At 42.3% G+C, this 24,798-nt stretch overlaps 1 protein-coding gene across 1 annotated transcript in view; it reads left to right on the top strand.

Moving 5' to 3' along the window:
• LEMD3 (LEM domain containing 3) overlaps window positions 1-7,300 on the top strand; it is a 43,194-nt gene extending 35,894 nt beyond the window's left edge. The window contains exons 10-13 of the mRNA XM_010222269.2: window positions 3,557-3,638; window positions 4,819-4,924; window positions 5,004-5,082; window positions 5,277-7,300. Coding sequence (XP_010220571.2) covers window positions 3,557-3,638; window positions 4,819-4,924; window positions 5,004-5,082; window positions 5,277-5,440 — 431 coding nt within the window. The 3' untranslated portion in view covers window positions 5,441-7,300. The remainder of the gene's footprint in view (window positions 1-3,556; window positions 3,639-4,818; window positions 4,925-5,003; window positions 5,083-5,276) is intronic.
• The last annotated feature ends 17,498 nt before the right edge of the window (window positions 7,301-24,798 follow it).

The following is a 24,798-nucleotide window of genomic DNA, read 5'->3' as shown; positions in this document are numbered from 1 at the left end:
CGAAGAGTGATAGCAAAAGTTCCTTGGCAGCTCTGGAGACAAAATCGAAGTTCTCCAACGTACCCTGCAGGTAGGGTGATATTTCATCCCGCAGCATGGAAGATAATCTGTTGCCTTTTGTGAATGACGCTCCTCCTCCCACACAGGAAGGATGCAATCCTTTCTCTGCGCTAAAAGAAGAAAGTTCTGTTAACCGTTTAATGAAAACGGGAGACTCTGTCTATGCTAAAGTTCTGTATATGTCTTCTGCTTTTCTTCTATAGCTGCACTATTATATTAAAACTCATTAGCTGTGTTCTCCTCGTTCTCAACTAATTAATAGTATTTGCACTTGATACCTTTCCCATCTACTGGCAAACCTCGTGTGTTGTGTAACACTTTCAACTAGATGCTTTATCTTTCTGCTCTTGCCTCTGATAAAAATGAAGGAGATCCTGGGAAATCCCCTTTGCAACAGTACTATAGTGAAGCAGGAGGTACTGAAAGTTGTGCCATCATTTCTTGTACATTCCTCTTGAAATGGCTGTGTGCAAGAGCCCCTTGTTCCTCTGCCGTAGATGTGTTCCAGTGCATGAGGCAGAGATTGTTGAAAGCAGCCCCTCAGCCACTTCTCTTGTTTGAATGTGGAATGATACTGTCATATAAAGTTTAAGGTAATAAAACAACGTACGATTGAGCTAGAACATCATTTGCTTTGCTTGAAAGTGCTTTCCCTAGAGGGAAATTTATGAAGACCCTATAAACTTTGTCAGTGATATATTGTGCAAAGTTATGTCCCTGCTTTCTTTATATGTCTACTCCTTTTACGCCCATCCGATAAATCTTACTGTTGGGACTTGCATTTATGAAAAGAATTGGCAGGTGAGATGCATATTTGGTACCATGTAGCTCAGACCATTGTCCCACAAAAATCCTGTTTATGCCCTTGTGAGGAGCACTGTTGTCATGAGAATATTTTGCAAGCCTCCATGCCAGTGGAAACTTTCAAATCAGCATTGTAATCTGAGCAGCTCCCTCACTTAAAACGCACTCAGAAGTTTAAGTTATTTTACCGGTGTAGATGTGCAACGAAATTTGAGATGTCTGGTAACTACACTAGTTTGAATTCTGCTGTGAAGGCATAGCATTAAACATTAATTACTTTTCCTTGTCTATTTCTTCCCTGGCCTCCCGCTTTGGGTCTGAATTTTGGGGTGCTTTTCCATTTTTATACTGCACAGCATTAATTTTTATACCTTGCCAGTTTCTGTCATCAACTTTTCCTTATACATGGAGAGCTCCATCTAAGTTGCAAAACTTTTATTTTCACTCGGTATGAAATATTTTTGAGAAAAAACAGGACTCCGACCCGCTTCCCCCCCACCATCCCCCCATATACTCCCTGACTGCGGGGGCACATTTGTTCTAGGAGTGCAAGGCAGTTTATTCTCGTGTCAGGGCTGTTGTTACGCTCTGACTTGAGTAGCCTCGGTGAGCTTTAAGTTGTTGATGTGTTTTTGGGTGAAAGAATATTAGGAAATGGAGCAGACAGGGCTTGTTTTTTTTTTTTTTTTTTTTTTTTTTTTTATAGATACCTTCACTAAAACGGGTTCGCTATTGTGGCTTTGGTCATTGGTGTTGCTGCTGCCTTGAACACTTTGTGTCTGGAGTTCATAAGCACCTTGCAGAAGTGCTGAGCCTGTGCGCCTTGGGTCTCTGCAAATAACCTCACAATTCTTTATCCTTAGATCAAAACGATGTGCTGAGTAAAGCTAGCTGGTAACAGTCAGCACAATTTCCTCAACCCCACGCCTTTCCAGGTCCAGGGGCCATGACTAGGCCACCCCAGATCACCTTCTCCAGCATGGTGTGGTGCCCCAGTGTACAATATGCTGGTGACATTTCACCTTCCCTTGATCTGCTGGAGCCAACCTGCAGGAGTAAGGTAAGTCCGTTTATTTTTCAATGTTGCTTAGTTCTGTAAAGTTTTTATTGTATACCCTATGTGTAACTTTTTAATCAGGGGTGAAAAACTTTACAAAACCATGTGCTATTGAAAAAGGACTTTCCCTTTAGCCATATGCAGCTCTAATTGGTGCTGTCACCAGCATATTTAGAGAACTAATTCCAAGAAAAACTGGTCAGTTCTTATAGGTGGTGTTGACTTGAGCCGTGTGTGTGCATGTTCTGATAAAAGGATAATTAGTTCTTTGAAAAAATATATGATAGATTTGGAGATAGGATAGATTTGGATATATTAAAATCTAGATGTTGGTTGTATGTTTTCTTGCTTCATAAAAATTAACATAAGGAGCATCGTGTGTCTCATATCTGCAGGCAGGGAATATTCTCTTGGCTAGTGCTTGTCTTACATGCACAGTGTCTTCTGTGTGCCTGCCAATGGGATATTTCTGTTCATGAGTTACAGAGGAGCAGTGCTGTTCGTATCTTGAATATAATTTTAAGACTTTATTTTTTAAAATAAGAAATGACAACAATAGGAAGCACAGACCCTGTAGTGTCATATGGCTAGAACGGAGACTTCTAGCATTTGGAGTATTACATCCTGAATACCTCAGACCCTATGGAAAGCAGGAATTGTGGAGATCAGTATTGGTTTGGAGTACTGTTTCCCCTTGTAGAGGTTTTTAGTCTTATGTTGGAATGTTTGTATCAACATATCTATAAAGCTTCAAAGTAAAACTTCATCCATGCCTCGGAAGTTGTCTTACAGGTTATCCGCCCCATTCCTGCTACTGCGTTGTTGGCTCTTTGCAAGGCCTGGAACCATCTTACCGGGACCTGTAGGGCACCCATCTTCCTTTTTTTCATGTTTCACTCTTTGGTTTTGACACCTACAAGGAAAATCTTAACTTTAGAAGGAAGCTGATGTGTATTTTAGAACTTCAGAAAATCTTTTGTGGGATCATTCATCTTTGAAATAGTTACTCTGTTATTTTTACTCTCCACTTTTCTTATACCTATTCTGTGTCTTCTGGTGTGATTCATTTCAGTTCTTTAGACAATTTCTGATTGTGTATGTAGAGCATCGAGGATTACAAAAGCTCCATCCTTATAGAGAGTTTCTTGTCCATGTATTGCAATAGAGGTATGACGTCGCATCCATATAAACATCTATTTCTTAGACAAGCAAACTGACCAAAAATGGAAGAGTTAAACTCATCAGGTAGTTAAAAACTGAATTGTTAACTGCAGCTTCGAAAGTCTGCTTTAGAATCAAGAATATCTATCTCTTCTCGCTGAGACATAATGCAAACAAATTCAGTTTTTTTGCTGATTATTTAACTACCCTAGATTCCTTTCATTTTCTCTGGCTTGATTATGAATGAATGCATTGTCTTTTTATAATTTCAAAGTTGTAAAACTAAAGAAATGTAATTTTTGACTATAGCATACTTCAGTGCAGGACATGACTGTCAAAACTTGCTCGAAGCTTTCCATATTTGGAGGAAAATGTTCTTTTGAGTAGAAACAGAAAGGCACTAAAGTACAAGACAGAGTTAACTAGATAGTATCCTGCTTGTCAATAAATACTCCTGCTTTATTTTTTTTGTAGCATTTCATCTAGATAGAAGAAATTCCCCACCAAACAGCTTGACACCATGTCTAAAGATTCGCAATATGTTTGATCCAGTTATGTAAGTAAAAGCAACGAGGTGTCTGAATGTCTGCATTTGTTTGAACGTGTCTAATCCTTTCCTCAGAGAGGTTTGGAAGAAAGGAATGAACACGTTAGAAGAAACAAACCAGTTGTACAAAACCCTGCCTCTGGCACCTTTGAGTAGACAGAACTGTACTAGTTCTTTTTGTCCTGAATATCGTATCACATATCCCTGCTTTGTGTCTTTGGGTCAGCGCTCAAGGAGTGTTGCATTTAAATGAAGCATTTAGAGCAGTGGCCAGTGTGCCTCTTCTGGCCCTGTAAATGATTGCATCACCTGGCAGGGGAGGCTGTCACTGTCATGTGGCCTAGGCAGAACCCAGGCTAGGTTCTACAGTATTTTGAAGTGTTCAGACTTTTGTATAACTTGCAGAGTTTGCATTTTAAATGCTGTAATAAAATCACAAAATTTTATGTTTTAGGGCTTTGATTGCCTAGTTTTGAAGCAGATTTTTTTTGTAATAGGAAACTTTGACATAGAAATTAATGCAGTCTGTTGCTTCTAAGGCTTGGAAGTAATTCTAGAGTATGTCTTGTGTCTGAATAAGTAGTAAACCTTATTTCATGTACTAAACATTAAGACAAAATGATGTAATACACACGTTTCCAAGGCTGATACCTCAGACTAGTTCTAATCTGATGTCATGGACTGAATGTCTGTAAGCAACTGGAGTGTATTGATTGCCCCAGGAGTATGTCTTTTGGTTAAACCAAAAAAAAAGAAAATCTTTAATTTGCATGTTTTAAGATGTTTCAGTAATGCAAATCAAGCATGGAAGTGGGAATGAAGGAGACATATCCTTCAAAAATCAAAGCTAAAGTTTTCATGTCAGTTCTCCCAAGATGACCCATTTCTTCGATAACGTCATAGGTTAATCATTATTCGTTTAGCAAATAAAACTGTAACGCTTCCACTTTTGTATGGCAATTTAAAAGCATAGGTGCTTTTTGTGAGTGTCCTGATGACACAAAATGAGTTGCATGGCAGAAGACGTACGTTTTTCTAAAACTGGATTGGATCATAATCTCTGTGCGCTTCAAAGACCAGTGTTTCATATTGTTGGTAGAGCTAGTAGTAACACATCTGTACCTAGGTAGCTTTGTAACTTCTTTTTTTAAAGACAAGTGCCTAATTAAGTCTTTCATCATTTGCTTAGGGAAATAGGTGATCACTGGCATTTAGCAATTCAAGAAGCAATCCTGGAGAAATGCAGTGATAATGATGGAATTGTTCATATTGCTGTTGACAAAAATTCACGTGAGGTGAGTGTCTTTCTAGTGACTCCTTGATGCTTTCGTTCTCCCTGTCTGTTGGACTTCAAATCTCTCTTTCTTAATGCAGGGTTGTGTATATGTCAAGTGTCTGTCTCCAGAGTATGCTGGAAAGGCTTTTAAGGCATTACATGGCTCTTGGTTTGATGGTAAGATATTGGGGTTTCTGACAAATGTGGCTGGAGGTGGTAGAGCATGGGGAGCACTTGAAATGGCTTTTAAAATGTTCTGTGTCTAGTATTAAGCAGGGATGAAAACAATGGTTTTTGTTATATTCTAAAGCAAAAAGTAATAATTATCCTAAACCACGAGTTTTTTGTTTTGCTGTTTCTTTGCCTTGTAGGAAAGCTGGTAACCGTAAAATACCTGCGGCTAGACCGATACCATCACCGTTTCCCCCAGGCTCTTACTTGCAACACTCCCCTGAAGCCATCAAACAAACACATGAACTCTATGTCACATCTCCGTCTTCGGACAGGCACAACTAACTCTCAGGGAGGTTCCTGAGAAGACTTTCTACAACCGCTAGGACTGTTACTTGCAACAGGAGATTTCCTGTTTGGCTGCCGTCTTCCTTTTTTAGTGCTTTTTGTATGTAATACTTTAATGGATTAAATAAAAGTTTTGAACGTTCCAGAAATCTCATTTCCAAAGGGACTTAGCAGTGAGGCAGTAATACTGAGCTATGAAGAGAAGTTGCTTCAGGAAGTTTAGGGGGGAGGGGAGGGCTCTAGTAAACCAATGCATTTAAGTTTTGCATGAGGAATACCGAGTTCATTAAACCTTTTCAGATGTGGTGACTGTATTTTTGCACCAAGAAGTGTTTTTGATAATAACAAAAGCATGGAGAAAAGAAGACTTCCTGTATTTCCATAGTTTCCTGTGAAATAATCTTGTGGGTATTTTGTAACAACCAACCTACAGTTCCTGATGGTGAGTAACTTAAAACTTTTTGTTTTCAGTCAATATTAGGGTTTTGTTGCTGTAAAAGAATCATTTTCTGCGGCTAAGATATGAGGAAAGTTAACCTGGCATTGGTGGTTGCATATAAGTGTGAGGGAAAACAGGCTGAATGTGGATATACTGGGTTTTGTATATAAATTGTAGATGCTGGTGGTGGAAAAAATGGCTGTGTTATGTGAGGATGTCTCCATTGAAGCAATGAATAAGCTTCCTATTTTATTCAAAACCTAATGTTTTATATGGTTTTGGCTGTACCGTGACAAGAGGCCAAACACCTTAAAGTGTTAGATACAAGTTAAATATCTTTTATAGGTTTTATATTAAAATATCTGACTATGATTTTGTGTGAAAGGTCTGATACCAATTGTAATGAATTCAAATTTGTGAGCAATAAAGAAGCAATTGGCAGATACTGGAAAAATATTTTGTGAAAAGCTGTATTTATTACTACAGTTGCCAGGGCTGTGACAAAATACCATTGGGACTAAGTGACTTTCCAAATACAACTATAACTTGTTTTAATTAACCAATTTACCCATTGAAATTTAAAAAGGTACGTGCTTCTTTGCAACAATTTTGACTGGTGCAGACTAGAAATAATGGCAGGTGTTCAGCTGAAAGTAACTATTGTGATTCCAAGCCTGTACCTCTATTAACATTTTGTTATTAACTACAAAATTGTTGCTGAGAAATTTAGTTGCAAGTCTAAGACTATTGGTTTTACTAATGCCCACTCCTACAACTCTGTTGTGTCTAATTACCCAGCTGAATATTCCATAGGTGGTGAGACTGAAAAGTGCAACAGTCCAGTGAATTTTATTGAAACTCACTTTATTTTGTAGATACAATGGATTTACAGCATGAACTTGCACAACTAATGCACGTTTTTCTTATGGTTAAGTAACATGCACACTATTCTGCAACAGAAAACCCTCTTGTGCCTTACCTTTGTGCTTTTGTGGGCACCATGTTTAATATTGGAGAGTTTGTTAACCGAAAAAAAATAAATTCTTAGTTTTATGTCTCAGATGCTAATGAATGAGTATATGTAATATATTATCAGCCATGCAGAACTCTACTTACCAAGGACAAGTACATATTTTTGGTGGGTGAGTAGATTTTGTGCCAGGTCTGGTAGATTTTTGATGAGTTTTACTATATACATATATGTATAATATACATGTATATGTATTATATATGTATATAAACTAATTTTGTTGTATTTGATGTGCATCATAGTGATTTGTTAACCTTAGTGACCCCATCTTGTGACTTGTTGCAAGAGTGAATGTACAACTAGCTGTGGCATTTTAAAAGGTTGCCTTTTGATGCAGATGCATCTTTCTTGCTTCTAAAATATATTTCTTGTAAACACTGTACATTTCATTATTGTAATATGACTATTATGCAGCTTCTTTTACCAAAACTGTTGACTAATCTCCCTTCCTGTAAGACAGAGGGGAATGTGTATAATATCAGAACATTTGAGAAAAATCAAATATTTGATGTAACTTGTCACCCTGTCCTGTTTAAAAAAACTAAGCAAAACAAAAAAACAACTCAAAAGTTTTAGTTTTTATATGAGCTTCACTTTCTAGATACTTGGATCTTTAAGTTGGATACTCGCTTTCATCTATGGTGAGGGGAAAGAGGAGGAATTCTCCATCCATCACCATGTTAGGACCTAACATTGGAGTAGGTGCTGCTTTGAGCTACAAAACACAGCTCAACTGCCTTGTTGCGCTGAAATTTCTCCTGAATTATTCCTGAGTGTAAATACGAGGTGTTTCCAAGGCCAAGATCAAGAATACCTTGAAGAGCAGGTGCTGCCCCTGTTCTTCACCTGAAGAAGGAGGCAGATGAAGAACCTTCCCCTTGTGTTTTGAGCATGTAACTTGCATTTTGAGATAGCACCTGGAAAGTACTCGATGAGAAAGGCTAGGACCAGGAGGGCTGTTTTTACAAAGAAGTGACAGAAGAGCCCCCCTAGTGTGTGGCACTTCTTACAGAAGGGGCTGCATTTTTTTTTTTTTTTTTTTTTAAATAGGACAGGGTCTTGGCTGCCTCTTTCCTCTCTGCGGTGGAAAGAAGGGCAAGGAGGAGGAAGGTCCCTTGTCCCAGGGAGCGAGGCCCTTTCCCCGGCTCGTTTCAGCCCCGTTCAGGATAACGCCCGCACGAGGCATTAAACTCGAGCGCACCCCCCCGGGGCCGCGTCCCGCCGCTCCCGCGCCCCTCCCGCCCCCGGCGCCGCTCCATGCTCATATTTGGCCGTGGCTGCCCGTGCCCAGGAATTTCCCGTCATGCCTCTCCCTCGCCACCGGGGCCCTCGCCGCCATCCCGGGGGGGCCGCGGCCGCTCGCTCCCTGGGGCCTCCCCCGCCCGCCCTCCTCCCTCCCCTCCATGCGCGCTGCGCCGCCGCTGCCGCTCCTCTCCGCGCTCGTCCTGGCGGCCGCCGCCGCCGCAGGAGCCGCAGGTAGGGGCCGGGGCCGGGCCGCGGCGGGGAGGGCGGGCCGGGGGCTGCGGGGCCGGGGGCGGAGCGGCCGTTGGGGGCGACCGTTAGGGGCGACCGTTAGGAGGCGGCGGCGGGGGGAGGGGGCTGGGCCGCGGCGCACCTGCAGCCGTGACCGGGAGCCGGGGCCTGCGGGGCGCTGGAGGCGCTGCCGGAGCGCGGCGGGAGCGCCGGGACGGGCCGGGCCTCGCAGCCCCCGCCGCGGGACCCCGCGCCGCCCTCCCCGCGGGACCCCGCGCCGCCCGCCCGGCTCCCCGCGGCTCGTCCCCGCCGCGCTCCTCGGCTTCACGCGCTTGCTTCCATCTACTCGCATTATTTTTTACTTTTATTATTTTTTACTTTTTTTTATTATTATTTTTTTGGCGCCGCTGTATCTCGAGAATGAAGACCATCGGTTTTAGATGCCTCTAGATGCTGCAGCATCCTCTCAAGCCCTAGAAACACCGCAAATATTTGCTGTAACGTAGGACAAAACGCTCGACTTGAGGCAGTGGTTCCTAATCAGCCAAGTACGAGCTCAGTTCTGTTAGGCTCATCTTCTTGAAAAAGAAAGAAAAAAAACTTTGTTTTGGGCAGAAGTAGGGCTTAGACTTGATATATGCTCTCAGAATGTGGTGCTGGATCTCTGGGAGCAGTTAGCTCGCTCATTTGCTGTTTGTATTTACGCCGCTAATAAATACAGTAGATGCAAAAGCTAAAATATAATTTATTTCTTACCCTCTTTCACTTAATGTCGTGCATCTTAATCTTCCTGGAGATGGAAATGAGACCTAAGTTAAGGTCCCTGTATTATATAACAAATTTACCTCAAATGTTGCCTCTTCTGCTTGAGCTGATGCTGTAACTTGTCACCTCAAAGGCTGTCTGAAGACACAATGATCTTATACGAGGGGTAGCTGCGTACTGACACTATAAAATCTAATGATGGACCTCTATAGATGATGTTGGATATCTGCTCTTATCCAGTAACAAACACTGAATATTGTAAGATTTCTAAGCTTCTATATAGTCTTACGCGTAGAGCCTTATGTGCGCCATGCTTTCAGTTCTTTCTTTTTAAGCTTCTTATTTTTATAATAATAATAATAAAAGTATTCCATTTTGAAAGGCATCAAAATGAGATGTCTGCCATAAACAGATATTTTGCTGTACTGATACAGCCTGTTTATGACAAGCAGTCTGTAGATGGAAGACCGGGATCCACTCCAACTATGGCGAGGTGCCTTTTATCTTGAAGCCAGTGTTTAATGCTTAGAATTTGCCTTGTTTGTGTTCCTGTCATCGCGGAGCTGACACGAGGGCTCGCAGTCTTTATTTGCTGATGATTCCCAACTTTTTATTGCACGGCTGCATGCCTTTGCAGCTCGTCACGATTCCTCGCCTGCCAAATTTGGTTGGTAACAGTGCCCTTTAAGGCTCATACTGGAAGTAGTTTCCATGTGGCTTGTCATCCTAATCAGATGCTTGCTCATAGTTTCTGAAAGAGTTGCCCGTGTTGCTGTAGACAGGTCTTATTTTAGAACAACAGAATTTGTTGATTGTTGTTTTAAATGGAGGCAGTCAAATACAGTGAATAGCTTAATGAGGGTTACTAAACCATCCTATTGTTCCCTAGGTGAAAGAAGATTTTTGGCTAAAATTCTGCAGTGATTTCTCAAAAACCGCTGAAGTTAGTGGAGTTAAAGTATGTATAGTTCAGTCCAGAATGTGGTCTGGTTTTCCTTTTCCTGTCTGATGTTTCTTGGATCGTTAGAATACAAATCTGAAAAGACTTTTGAGGAGGAAAAGAGAATATTTTCCCCATAAAAGCACATTCTTTAAAAATGTTGCCTTTATATATGGAGTGATGATGTTTCTATATTTGGCAGCAAAGTCATATAGAGCAGTTGATTCTAGACAAAAATAAAATCCCTTGACTGAATGACCTTGCTGATTTTTCCAAGTGATAGGGATTATTTTGTTTTCCTGGTTGGATTTTGCCAACATGCTAGATACAAAATACTTGTTTCTGTGTGATGGAAAGACTCGTCTATTTATTACATTAGAAATGTATTTATTTTACATTTATTTTACATTACAAATGTATATATATTTATTACACTAGAAATGCCAGAAAAGCAAATTTCATTTCCAGGTAGATTCTTAAGAGTTTATTTGCTACATTGGTGTATTTTAGGAGATGGGGGAATGTGAGGGAGACAGGGGAGAGAAGAGATCACTCTGTTAAGGGTTTAATCTTCTCAGCAGGAGGTTAAGAAGTCTGCCCGTCTGCATCTGCCTGGCATCACTACATACTAGTGGTGCAGTAAAGCCATTCAATTTTGAGGTAGCTCTCAAGTTGCATAATCCCTCATTACAGAGCAACGCTTCAGTGACACCCTACATTTTCATTAGTGGTAGATAAAGGATATGATTTTAGTTTTTTTTTTTTTTTTTGGTAATAAAAGCTCAGGCTTTGACTGCACGCAACTTACTGATTAACTCACTGTGGAGGCTTTAACTGATGGAGAGGTGGGATAAACTCTCAGCCTAATTATAGCTCAGTCTGGCCATGAATTATTTAAGGATTCATCGAGCCAAAAATCTCCAGAAAAATGTAACCTCAAATTCCTGGTGTATTTCAGATGCCGTGTGTAAGAGCTAAGGTGGAAGAAGGAGATGTGGATTAAAGCTTTTGCTCGGTAACTCTGGAGTTAGCGTGCTGATTTTGGAATGAAGTCCGAGCTTAGGTGGATATAGAGTGTTTCTTGCTGTGGAATAATTCTGTCCTTACATGGGGTTATTTAGAGGCAATTCTCTCTACCCAAGGCAAAGGTCTTATTCAAAGAAAAAAAACCAAAACCTGCCAGCTCTAGAGGCATTCTTTCTTTTAGTCTCCTGGAGTGAGAAGAAGGCATAGTTTGGCTTTCGCTTTCCTTGCTCCTGTCACTTTTACAAGGTTTATTATCCTTTGCAACACTTGTCTGGAAAATATCTTAGGTTCTCAGTAAGTTATTAATATGTATTAGTATGACAAACCCGCAAAATTAAAGTTTAATACCCTCCTCTGTAGAAATCTGTGAATGCATAACCAACTAGCAGTGTTTTGAAGCTAATTTCTAATCAACTGCTTAGGGCAAGGAAGAGAGCACATACAGTGTCACTGACTTCTACGAGAAGCTGAAGAATGTCATTGCAGGTTTGAAAGAGGAGGAGGTTGTGTTTTCTGTCTAGGAAGATGGTGATCCTTATGTTTTGTTTGAAAATAGGGTAAAAAATTATTTGGGAACCCCATTTATGATGACATAAATCATCTAGTTAGCCGCAGTCTTCTGGTTCTCGTGTAACAACCTTGATTTCCAGAACATTATCTGAAGAGCACACAATCTAGCAACTTACTGTGAATAAAGAAGCTTTTCTTAATAAGGACTTGAAGGCTTGAAGAACTGAAACAATGCTAGCCTAAACAGACTAAGAACAGCATTTAAGTTTATGAAGTGCTAATACGGTTTTGCTGTCTTTGTGGACTTGGATTATAGTTCAGCATTGGTTATATGATTAATAATGTAGTCCATCTTTATTTACAGTGAGCAGTGGAAATGATCTTTCCAGTACGTTTTGTATTTAAATATCATTTAACTTGTGAGTGTAGTACAGACAAAGTTTAAGGACAAGACTACTGCAGAGCTTCGCAGCCTGCTATTCCCTTTCTGTGGCGTGAAAACATCAGGATTAATGATTTATTTGACATGTAGGCAACAGTTTAGTGAAACGTACAGCGTGTGCTAATGCTTTGCTGGGACGTGTTGACATGTGCACAAAATCCAAGAGCAACTTCATGCTGGGCATCTGGAGGTACTTCCCTGGGGAACCCGTTAGCCCAGGGTTTGCCCAAGCAGGGGCACCGCCTGTGAGCTCCACATGATGGAAAACAAATCTGTGCTACCAGGAAATAACAATAACAGTGATGGAGAGTGACCGCCAAATGCCAGCAGTTTCACTCAGGCTGCACAATGAAAATGGAAAAAAAATCAACACGAGGAATCTTGGAAGCTTCCTGAGGAAGTTGTCTGTGCCAATCACAGCCAAAAGAAAACAGTCCGGAAAGTGCTCAGTCTGGCTAAGAGATTTCCTCATTCTTGTTCTACTCTGTTTCCCAGTGTGTGGTTCTCGAGGATATTCACAGTCTGCTGCGGCCTCAAAATGCAGCCTGGGAAGGGCAGGCGATTTCAACTGTTCCAACTGTTCAAGCATCTCTGAGGTCGCTTGTCTGGGGTCACATTCACGTGCAGGTGTCTCTTCCCTCTCCTGCTGCAGTTACTTGATGTTGTAGTGAATCTGGCTGTGAGCTCCCTGTGACTGGTTCAAGAACATTGTGGTGACACGAAGAAAGCATTGGTTTGATGTAGAGTGGTGGTACTCATTTAAATCCTTCTAAAGAAGAGATTGGCTAAGTCTGTACGAGCAGGTGTTGTCACAAGGATCAGATTGTTGCTGTCCCATGTCTCGCAGGAAGTTTGATATGAAAGAGTAAAACTAGTGCAGGTGTCTCACTGTCCTGGTGATGTGTGGTCCTGGTGCCCACTTTGATTTGAAGCGAATTTGTGCTGCTGAGCGACTGCATGCTGAGCCAGCATAAACCATCCTGAAAACAAGTATTTCATTAACTTTGTATGTACAGCGGAAAGATACTCTGCTAATCCCTGGGTCTGTGCTTGTCCAGGGTGCTCTTGCTTCTATTTGAAACCAGGTACGTGCAGGGCAGCAATTTGCAGCGAATCCTGGTAGTGTCTCTCTCTGGAAGGGAACCACCGGGTCCCCCTTGGTCTCTGGGCTCCCCTGGCTGGAGCCGCCTCAGGGCAGCTTTGCTGCTTCCCCATGAACTTCACAGAGGTGCTGAGCTCTCCGCAGCTATTTTAGCAGTTGTGAACTGTGAACCCGTGCTGGGTTGGATTACGGCAGATACTTGGCAGGTCTCTTCAACACTGCCCTGGAAGGCCTTTAGAATATGAAATAAAGTAGTCGTCCGGAAAAAAAAGAAGTTTTTTTTTTTTTGTTGTTGTTGCTTTGTTACATATGAGGTATCAAATAATACATTTTATCTAAAATATGACCAAAATGAGAAATAACTGTGCTAGTAATATAGGAAGTCACTGCAATAGCTCTGTAATGTAATACTATTTAAGACAAGATGCAAATTGTCAGAGTAGTATCTTATCTTCGCCACTCTTGTAGGCTAAGCATTTCCAATTCTTAACAAGTTCTCTGAAGAGGTTAGATTTTTCTGAACCACTCTTGATTTTTCTCTCTCCTTGTGTTTCCTCTCCCCAGTTTCTTCTGTGTTTTATGCCCCAAACCATCACAGCATTCCAACTAATGCTGCTCATGCTGTTCCTGAGGAGAGCAGATTTCCCCCAAACCTCTGCGATTAGGCATTATGCTTCTCTTTTTAATAAATTAGTTACACATTTTTTTTTTGTCCTTGACTTTACTGAATTTCACCTTACTGATTTTTTGCCATTTCTCCAGGTTATTGAGATCATCTTCACTTCTCTCCAGTTCTTCAGTGTTTCATATTCCTTCCGGATTGGTGACATCTGCAAATTTTATGAGAGTACTTGTTGTTCTTTCATCTCAGGAAGGGAAATGCTGAGTCGTGCCAGACCCTTGACATAGCACTTTGAGTATTCTCCCAGTTCGATAGCAAGTAGTTGCTAGTTTCTCTGAGCATGGTTTTTCAGTTGTGTACCCACATTATAGGACTCTAATCCAGAAGGAAATTGTTTTTCTAGTTTGCTTATGAAAACTTCGTCAAAAAATGTGTTATAGTTGAGATCTATTGAATTCACTGCTTTTCTCCTTCCTGTAGAATGGGAGGAAAGAGCTTTTTGAAAAGCTTTCTAGGTGTTGAACATTGGCTCATAGATCTCATAGTTCACTGGTTGTTTTGTCTTTTAAAAGCGGACATTGTCTGCTTATTCTTGAGCTGTGGGTATTTGCCTTTCTTAAGTTCTGAGAAAAAGTTGGTCTTTTCTGAACAATTGCCTCGTTTCCCACATGCTCCAGAATTAACATCATAACCTGTCAGCGAGGAAGCAGAGCCCCCGCAAAGGCTGCAGACACCCGATAGCTCTGTCTTGCAGGAATACAGGTGACAGCACCAGTGTGACTGATTTCTAATAATAGTCTCGTCTTTCTCTAGAAAAAGCACCTGCAGTGTCGGAGAAGAAAGGCAAACACTCGGGGATAGCAGCCCATCCTCAGTGCACCTTGCGTTGGTAGCAAACTAATGGAGGAAAAATGATCATCATCACAAGTTTTATACAGGATTTGTGTGCTAAATGCTTCCTGGGCAGAAGATCAGGGAAATGACTTTTGCAGAGTATTTTAGGAGGTCTTTGAGGAGGAGTGGAAAGTAACTCCTCAGCTTTTGGGAGAGAAGATGTGTTGTTTCCAGCATTGTTACTGTCCTCTGAAATTCTCACTGTAGATTTAACCCGACTGAGCCTCTAACCTTTGATCAGAATGTGAAATCAATACAAATTAAGTCCAGAACAGAGCCTGTGACATTGCAGTGGGATAGTTATGTGGCATCTGCAATAGAGGGTACTACCTACTATTCTGCCTGTCCTTTCTTGTTTAATCCAGAGCGGGGATATTTGTGTCATGGGCAGAGATGCCCTTGAGCTGACTGCAGAAGTCAGCCTTGGACCTGGCAACATAGCTGATACTTTTAGAAACTTTTATGAAGTTCATACCAGAAACTTCAGAAAAGCAAGTACTGCTAAACCTCTAGACAAAGAGCCATTGAGATTTCAGCGATCCGTGAGAAGGAGATTACATATCCCAATCTGCTAATCTCTCTTCTTCCCTGTTCACATGATTTATTTGTGGGGACTGGGACCTGTTCCTCGAGTATTTGCCTCCTAAAGGAACATGCAGGGTAAGGCGTTACTTGGGGACTAATTCTAACTAATTTACATAGCTACAATTAATATTTCTTTGGTTCATGGATTGAAAAATAGCTGTTAGATACCCAGGGATACAAATTTGAATGCAGCACATTGGATATAAGTATATTTAACTAATTAAAAAATGCTGTATTTTGCATCCTTAAACAGCATTGGAATGGAAATTGCAATTCAACTGACACAAATGTTGCATAAAATTTTTCATTAAATGAAAAAAAATGTCTTTGGACATTTTCTCTTTCAAAAAAAGAAAGATCAGAAAACATGAGTAAATATATTTATCCCTGTAATTTGCTAAATGCAGGTAGATGCAAATATAATCTTCATTATTAAATAGTAGCAAAAAATAGTGCAAAGTTATATATTTACTGTAATTGTGATACTTAATGGTTACCTAGCCAAATTAAGATTTGTTTTAGAAAATCTGTTAGAGAAATTTAAGTGAAGCTTTTGTTGGGTTAATCCAACCCTGGCAATAGATTAAAATCAAATGATATTTCTGTTTTAGTCAAACTTGTTGCTCTTAGGACAGAAATAATTTTTTTTTTTTTTGCTCTCCCATTTTTCTGTGGTTGACATTCACTTGTTTCCTTATTTATTACTTTTTTAAAGTTTTATTCATATGAAATAAAAGGACATCTCTGACTAGGCAGGACTTAAAGAACTCAGTTACTTTTTGTGTTTTTAATGGTATGGTAACAGTGCTTTAAAATGCTTTTTTTTTAATTCTGCAAAGGTCATTTGCTTTTAGGGCGGTTAATTTTACTGTCACAGGGTGTCAGCAAATCTTGGGTCTTTGTGCAGTGTTAAAATTTCTTTGTGCTATGATTCTTATAAACTATATTTGGCTAAAAGGATGGAAAGTTTCCTTGCATATTCACAACACTGCTCTAAATACCAGGATGACACAATTCATGTGATCAAAGGTGCTTTTTTTAAAGGCTGCTCTTATTCTATTGACAGATGCGCAGGCTTCTGTGTACAGAGGATGTTGTGTGAAGGAGATGACTTGAAGGGGAGCTGTTCAATATATATATTTTAGGGCAGGGAGGTGGCTCCTCTCTGTGGCTACGAGTGGTATGGGTTTTTAAACAAAGCCATGTTGAAAATTTCCATGTAAGGCAGACTGCTGGAGAGAGTGGCAGCTGCAATGTCTTTAACTTAAAATGCTTTCCCAGTAGCCGAGATGATAAAAAGGAAATAAATAACTTGGATTAGAATAGAAAGCTGTTCTACGAGCTAATGGAGAAATCATGACTAAATGGTAAGGTGCTTTTGTGACGATTATATTGAAGCCTGGTTCACAGTCTACTTAAATAAATGCCTTTTTTACTGTAGTAAGTAATAAAAATACAAGGCAATAACTCAGTTTTCAAATGTCTTGCTCTAAAGACCTGAATGGTGAATGAAATGCACAGGCTGATGTTCAGACAGGATGTGGGTCTAAAAGAGCACATATTTCTGGGTAAATAATAATGCAGTGTAAAAAACTCTCCCAATTCCAAATTATGCCTTGGTTTGATCTTCAAAATCAGTCTTTCTCTCTTTTTTTTTTTTTATCTCTGAGAAGTAAAAGCTCATATGAAATTGTTGCTTTAAAAAAGAACAGATATTTCAGTTGAGGGACTTTTGTTCAATGCTAAAAAAGAAAGGTGTGTTTCACCTTGTAGTAATTTATATATGTGATTTGTCCTGAATTACAAATACAGGGAAAAGAAGGCCTGTTACTTCCACTGTGCTGGTGAGCTTGGCAAAGCAAACAGTGATGGAGAGGCAGAGCAGGCCTCCTCAGCTTCATCTGATAGTGAAAATAAATATTGTATCTTCACTCATGGATGGTTTTTGGATAGCTCCATGTACAGCAGTGAAGCAAAGCAGTGAAAAGTAATTCTTCAATGGTTAGCAAAGGAAAAAGCTTTCAGGCTTGCCAGGAGGAATTGTTAAATTAAAAGGTAATTTCCAGAACGCTTGTATCTCATCATCTGAGCACCAGAAGCAATTAAATCTTTACCACTACATGGGAGAGGCCTGTCCTGGAATGGAAAAGATTAGATATTCTTCAAGATGTTGAAAGGACTGAGATTCTCAGAAAAAAACCTGTTTAAGAATAGTTTATGACTGTTGTAGTTATAAACTTACTGCCATAAAAGGAATGGGCTGTATGTTGGCAGGCTACCAAGTCTGGGAAAACCCAAGTGTAGCAGAGCTCTATTTTAGCGCATCGAGAGCTGGGAGGGACAGGAATAGATGGGGGAAAATCCCAACTGACCTACATTTACTCTCCTTTGGGAAGCGTTGCCAGTCGAAACTGTTGGGAAACAGTCTGCTGGTAAAAGATGTGCGAGCACTTGCAGGGCTCAGACTCTCCAGCTCCTGCTTTTAGCCGCTAGTGAGATCTCCTCCCTCCGTATTACACCCTCCTTAAAGATGAAGCTGGACCCTCTTAACTTGTGTGTTACTTACAGAAAATTAACTCTCTCCCTCAAGTACTCAAAGTATAGAAGAGATGTGCTTCGTTGTTATACTAGTTCCCCATCTGATTTTTATTATTTCTTTTTCTGGGTGCTTTTTTGCTGTTTAAGGAAGTAGGTAATCTCAGGTAATCTGAAGTAATCTCAGGATTACTTAAGTAATCTTAAATAATCTTAAAGAGACTGATAGTAGAGATCAGCTCTCAGATTCTCCTATTTGTGGATCTATAGCATGGCTGGAGGAAGAACAGTAGTTAGGAAGAGGTGACATGAAGGTAACATTTCAATATTTTTTTCTATTTTCAAGGAAACACCTGCAGTTTGTCTTTAAAAATATTAATCACTCAATCCACTTTCTAAGCATTCATTTTGTCTTCCTCCTTCCGAACTACTGTTCTTCTTTCCCACGGCCTGCACTGTGTCTGCTTGGCTCCCTTGCCATGCTGCCGCTATTGAAATTTCAAAAATATGCTGCTACTGCTGAAATTAGTGAGATTATCCTGGAATTGAGAGTAAATATTTCAGAATCAGGTTTATGCTATGAGATTTTAAGGAATTATTTGGTGGAAAGGATGATCAGTTTAACTTGCATGACTATTTCGTGTTTGTTGTGGGAATCTTGTCTCTGCTAGATGGAAGGGCAAAGTTTAGGGAATACCGCTGTGCTAAAGGCCACACTCATAAAACGACCTCTCATTAACCTGCTTGGGAATTTATGCACAGCCTGTGGATAAAATATCCATATCCAATTGTTAGTCCTTAAGGATTTAGTTGTCATGTTGCGTCTCAAAGTTGCCCTCAGGATGAGCAGGCGACGCTGTAGGTCCTTTTGCTAGGGGTGGCATTGCTTCTACTCTCTCTGGTCCCTCCCTAGCTTCTTTTCCTGTTTTCCTTGATTTGTCTATTCTCATTCGTTAGCCTCTTCTGCTTTCTCCCCTACTCCAGCTAAAATCTTTTATTCTGTCAATGAAGTATAGACAACGTTGCTACTGAAACTGCTAGAATGTAAGATGATGTGTCAATGTAATTACTAGATTGGGCTATACGGGCATTTTTCACTCGAGAAAGCTTGTGGGCCCTGTGCTAGGAGCTGCTGGAGCTGTTGGCAGGGCCGTGCCTGCACAGAGGGGCTTGCAGTGCAGTGCAATGCAGTGCAGTGCTGCTTGCTCTGCAGGCACAGCTGCTTTTGCTGCTGCAGTTGGCATCTTGAGACCTTACGTATACTCCAAATAAAATTCAAAACTCCCCTGTTTAGTATTCTCTCTAACCGTAATACTAGCTTGATGTTTAAAGCTTGACATTTCATGATTTTCCAATCAAATATTTTTGAATGAGTCCAGTTCTGGGCTCCGCAGAGCAGGAGAGTCGTGGGACTACTGGATGGAGTGCAGTGGAAGGCTGCAAAGATGATTTAAGGCTGGAACATCTCTCCTACAAGGAAAGCTGGAGAGAGCTGGGACTATTCAGCCTGGAGAAGACTGAGAGGGATCTTATCAATGTGTATGGATACCTTAAGGATGGGGCCAGGTTCTTGTCAGTGGTGTCCAGGGACAAGACGAGAGGCAACGGCCCCAAAATGAAACACGGGAAACTCCAGCTGAACATGAGGAAAAGCTTATTTAGTGTGAAGGTCACAGAGCACTGGAACAGGTTGTTCAAAGAGGTTGTGGAATCTCCTTCCTCAGAGATGGTCAAAAGGCACCTGGACGCAGTGCTGGGCAACGTGCTTGACCTGCTTGAAATGGATGTTTGGACTAAATGATCTCCAGGGGTCCCTTCCAATCTCAGACATTCTGTGATTCTGGAAATAGCAGTAATTACCTCTTTTATCAGGGCACAAGGTAAACTTCCTAAAGTGGAATGGATTGGCATTCAGATTGTACATTCCAGCACACACAGCTATGTAAAACTTGCTTTAATTGTGCGTGTTCAAAGTGAGATGGGAATTTAGACTTACTGCTCCTGATTTCTGTAGCTTTAATTAAAAAAATAGTATTGTATGAGGGGAAAAATAAACAATGTGTGTACTACAGATAAGCAGGCAAGTTAAATGCTGCAGTTCTTTTGTGTAAGTGCACGATGAACAAGATTAGCTTCTTTTAAATGTTGTATGGCTATCTAATAAGCTATTGAGAAGTCTCATCGTATGTGTTTGAGACATGAAGTCTCATCGTTCTTGTTTGAGAAACATGATGTTTTGCTGCACATTTTTACCTGTTAATCTTTAGAATTGTCCTCAGGCACTGAGCTCTTGCAGGATATTTTAATAGTAAATCAGGAACTTCTGAAAACACATGTTCAGTTTATGTTATCAACTGATATATTTTACAAGCGCATTAAAATCTTAAGCCTAAAATCTCTTTTTAGAGATGAATTTCCAAAGATTTTGGCAGTTAACATTACAATTCTGTGCTGAATGCTCCAACTAGAGTAAAATGGATGGAGGTTTGCAATCGTCTAAATGCATAATTAAAAATCACAGATACACAGGCACAAGATTGGTGTCTTTTGAGTTGTGCTGAGCTCTCCTCCTCATTCCTGCTGGCTTTAGGGGGCCGGGGCAGGAGGGGACTGTGAGTCCCGGCAGGGAAGTATATGTGCACTAAGTGGGGAGCATGTTGTGCATTAAGGAAAGGCTTTAGTTTAGGAATTTAGGACTCCATGTTTAGAGAAAGATCAGAGACCTTCTTGGATCTGAAAGCAGAACTGGAGCTCTCCCCTTCTTCTTTCTCCAGTAAGTGACCAAGAGAGCTTATTCCCTTTCTGAACACTAATTTTTGTGCACCAATCTCCTGCTGGCAGCAGGATTAACAGTATTAAACCACAACCCGTTAAACCCGTTAGCCTTACACCCCTTACACCCTGCCTTAGTACATACTGTAATAAACATAAGACATTTACCTCAAACGATGAAATGAAGACCCTAAAAATCACTAAGTGCAACAAGGGAAGCTGTAGAGACCAGAGGGGCTTCAGCAGTAGCAGAGAATTTTCTGAGCAAAAAAAGTTACTATTATTTTTTTTTGATAGCAAAGGTAGGAAGTCGCACCTTAGACACAACAGTCCCTGATGTACTGAAGTGCTTACTCCACTCCCATGGGTACTGGCTGCTCCAGCAGTGCCTGTTAGCTGTGCAGGTCTGTGGGTCGAGTCTGACTGGGAGCAGCTTTAAGTGAGCAGTCGTTCCCCTAAGAATTCATGTCCAATTGCTTTACTTTTTGTTCGTTTGTTTGTTTTGTAAAAGGCTAAGACTTCCCATTTTTCTTGTGACTAAGAGTTAGGATTCCTGTGTAACTGTGGGATTTCTGGATCTGAGTTTTCAGGAAGGCACCAAATATAGAGAAAGTTGAATTAAAGCATTAGTGTTATCAGTCCTTGCGACCCTTGGTGTTTTCCTACAGCTCCTAAAAGCAAGATGTGCCGATGTCAGAATTTTAGCTCTCAGGTTGTCCCTTCCCCTGGAAATGTCTGCAGTTGCAGACTGAGGTTGAGAAAAAATAATCTGAGTACTTACAAAATTCTTAACTTCCAAAGGACAAACTTGAAAGACCTTTACATTGTTTTTTAGCAAATTTTGTTTATTTTGAGGCCTAGCCTGTGATTTCCGAACCTGTGCAACTGACAGTATGGAAGCTCTTGCAGGCTGGCAGTGCTTCACCATGTGTAAACATTAGGATAGCAACATCCCAAATGGAATGTTTTCCTGGAGCTATTATGTTAATAATCTGAATGAAATCCCACCTAATCACCTAGTTACTGCTGTATTAATATGATTTACAAGATGTACAAGCTATCTGTGCACAGAGTGTCAGGCAATGGTATTTCCAAAATGGTGCTTTCTTCCCATGTTCCTTCCTGTGCTCTGAATCTTCGTGCTGAGTAAATGTGAGCTGCCAGCTCCGTTCCTGGCCCTGCTGGACTGTTCGGCCAAGCTTTTGCGTGCTGCAGAAAGAGCAAACATCTCATCAGACACAACTAGGCCACTTGCTCTCCGTCAAACCGTGCTCCCTTCCCGCGGGACTAGCAGGCAGCAAAGAACAGCACCTTCAAACTGAGTGTGTTAGGAGATGGAGAAACCTGCCTTTATTTTAACTTTGTTCTTCTCTTTGCCCTTTCTCAATGAGCGGTTCTTAATCTTGGTCAGCAGGGGTTTGTACGTGAGTATGCACAGTACCCAACACCAGGAGGTCCTGATGCTGCTTGAGACGACTGGACACTGCTGTAATGTGCAGAGTAAATCAAAATAGCGCTCAAAACGTCAGCAATAGAAGAAAAAATGTTAACTACAATAAATAAAATAGTTTCATGAATGCTCAGCTATATTTTATTGGGCTTTCAGGATTTATATCTCATCTAAGTCTTTATGAATACTTGAGACTAAATAACAACATTTTGGTGAACACTGAAATATTTGACATTTTCAAGAGGTCAGAATCTATTTTATAATCCTTGGGGATTTCAAATAATTTCATTTAAACTGTTTACACTTGGGGGAGTTATGATCTTGTTTACTTCTAACAAAAGAGAGCAGGGACGGGGTTTTGGCCTGGATAGGTAGATCCGGTATCTCTGAGAAGCTCATTTGTTAGGCCGACAAGGGGAAAAATGAAGTGCGGAGAGTGGCGCATCCCTCCGTGCCCGCGTCTGCATCGGCTGCTGCGTCTGGCCGCGCTCTGTGGGAGCTGCTCCGTAACTACGTGTCAGGCATCCTATAGGCAGCTTCTGCAAAAACCCAGCCATATAGGGATCGATCGGCCTGTCCCTTGGCACCCGCAGCTCCGAGCGAGCTAAGAGTGTGCTTAATTTGAAACAACAGCCACAAAAAGTTACTACGCTGGGAGCTGGCGACTGAGCCAAGCTTTCACAGAACTGTCTGGTGAACTCTACAGGAAACAAAGTTCCCATTGAAGTTATTGGCAGTCTGTAACCGAGAAATAAGTGCTGGGCTGTGATACGAATGGAGTAAATGCAAGCCTTGCAGACCAGATGTTGGTCCTGTGCTTTTAATTAAGATTTCGTTGTGCTCGTGCTCGCGCTGCGCCCTTGCCTGCCCGCGCACACGCGGAGCAGAGCACCGGCTCCCGGCCCCAGCACCGCTCCTTGGCGGCCGCCTTCCTTTTCCAAGCAAGGTGACTCCGGGGCGGCCCGCGAGGGGACTGGGCCATTGTGGGACCGGTGGCCAGAGGGCGAGTGCTCTGCCAGCGGCCCCCTCGCGTCTCCAGCAGCCTCAGGCACCTGGCGAGGAGAAGCTGCATCTCCCGCCCGCTTGCGTTGCCTTCTCCGGGCAGCCGCCACAGCGGTGCCTCCGCTCTCCATGGCCACCTCCAGCCAAGGTGTCCCTTTGCCAAGGAGCCTGTGGTCTGGGCCGCAGCTTCCCTCTCCGGGGCCCTTTCCTCTTGCCGCTAGATGGTGCCCGCCAATTTAGGGAGCGACGGGGCCCTCACGCGCCATAAATCAGCGTCGGGCGCGCGCCGGAGGCCCCGGCGCTGGGGCACCGAGGCCCTTTAATTGCAGAATACATCTTTGTTCGCGGGCTGACCCGCGGCGTGACATCAGCGCGGCGCTTCCTGCCGCGCCGCCGCCGCCCGCCCCGCACGCCCTGACACAAGCCAGATGGCCGCGGCGCGGCGGCCGCCTGGCACCGCGCGGGGCGCTGCGCGGCCGGCGCGCCGCCACGGGCCCTGCAGGAGCAGGAAGAGGAGAAAACCCACCACGTTCGTGTGCGCAGCGTTTGTTACCTGTGGGCCTTTCATCTTTTATGACTCAGTAGTCTGCTCTGGAGGGTTTTTTTTTTTTTTACCCAGTTCTGCAGTCCCTCGTGGAAATGACATGTTTATTTATGTTTAATGGTTCTCTCAGGCTGTTCATTGTGCAGCGCTCTCCTTCCCCCTCCTTTTTGTCCCCGCTCAGCAACTCAAAATTGGGTTTGGAGGAGCCAGAGCTCAGGCCTGCCTAATACAAGTCCTTCTCCGTGGGTAACTGCAGTTACTGCAGAGTAATTTGGTGCTGTATGTTGCTGCATGTGATGAGTTTGTTCTGTAGAGGATCGGAAGGGACCGCGATCAACTTTGCTCTGACACGGGAAATGCCCAAGCCCAAACCGCTCCTTGGTGCATGTGTGGCCACTTGCATCCTGCCTTTTGCTCTGATACCCCTCAAAAAAGGAAGGAGGTGCCTGGGAGACGCCGGGCAGCGGTGCCGCACGGCTCACGAGCCTCCCGGGAGCTAATCCTGCTCCCGTCGGAGTCGGCACAGGCTTTGGCACTGGCTGCGCTGGAGGCTGGCGCGAGGCCCCGGCGTCGCGTGTTCCCCAGGCAGCCGGGAGCGACGCGGCACCGGCTCCACCGCAGCCTCCCAGAGCAGCGGGGCAGCCCTCACGTGAAACCCTTCCAGAATAAAACCTTGCCACCGCCATCTCTCTCTTTGCTACACTTAAGCTGGCCGGAAGATTGTTTAAATATATCTCATGGACAGCTTACAATGCAAATTATTTCCTGTCTTTTTTTTTTTTTTTTTTTTTAAATCATGGTTTTAAGGTGTCTGGCAAATTTATTACAGTGAAATGTCACGTTCTTCAAACAAGTCGTCAAAAGAACAATTTTTAGCAGTGACTGGTCTCCAGTGTCAGCCATTCAGAAATGTAATGGAGTTTGATTTGTTAAAAAAAAAATAGAGAACTCTGCATACTTGATCTGCCCTGTCTCGCTAGACATTTAAAGAGGGATTCCCGATATCCAGCATAGGTGCTGTGCCTGACCCAAGAGCACCCCCTCACTTTCCACTAGGTAGGTTCTTACCTTGCGTTGCTCCAAGCGAGGTGGCTACAGCAGATAGTGTGAATTGTGCCTAGAAAATCCCGCCTGGCAGCCCAGGAAGCTGCGTCACGGTGAGCTGCGCACCGCGGGTCGAAACTGGAAGCGGGGATGAGAAATAGGTTAAACCCACTGAGAAAGGCACCACTGAGAATCGAAC

Source organism: Tinamus guttatus, unplaced genomic scaffold (genome assembly GCF_059628265.1).
Source record: "Tinamus guttatus ecotype Peru unplaced genomic scaffold, ASM5962826v1 Tinamus_guttatus_pri_ptg000171l, whole genome shotgun sequence".
NCBI classification, from domain to species: domain Eukaryota; kingdom Metazoa; phylum Chordata; class Aves; order Tinamiformes; family Tinamidae; genus Tinamus; species Tinamus guttatus.
The sequence above is the reverse complement of the archived record's forward strand: the minus strand, read 5'-3'. Positions and strand labels throughout refer to the sequence as shown.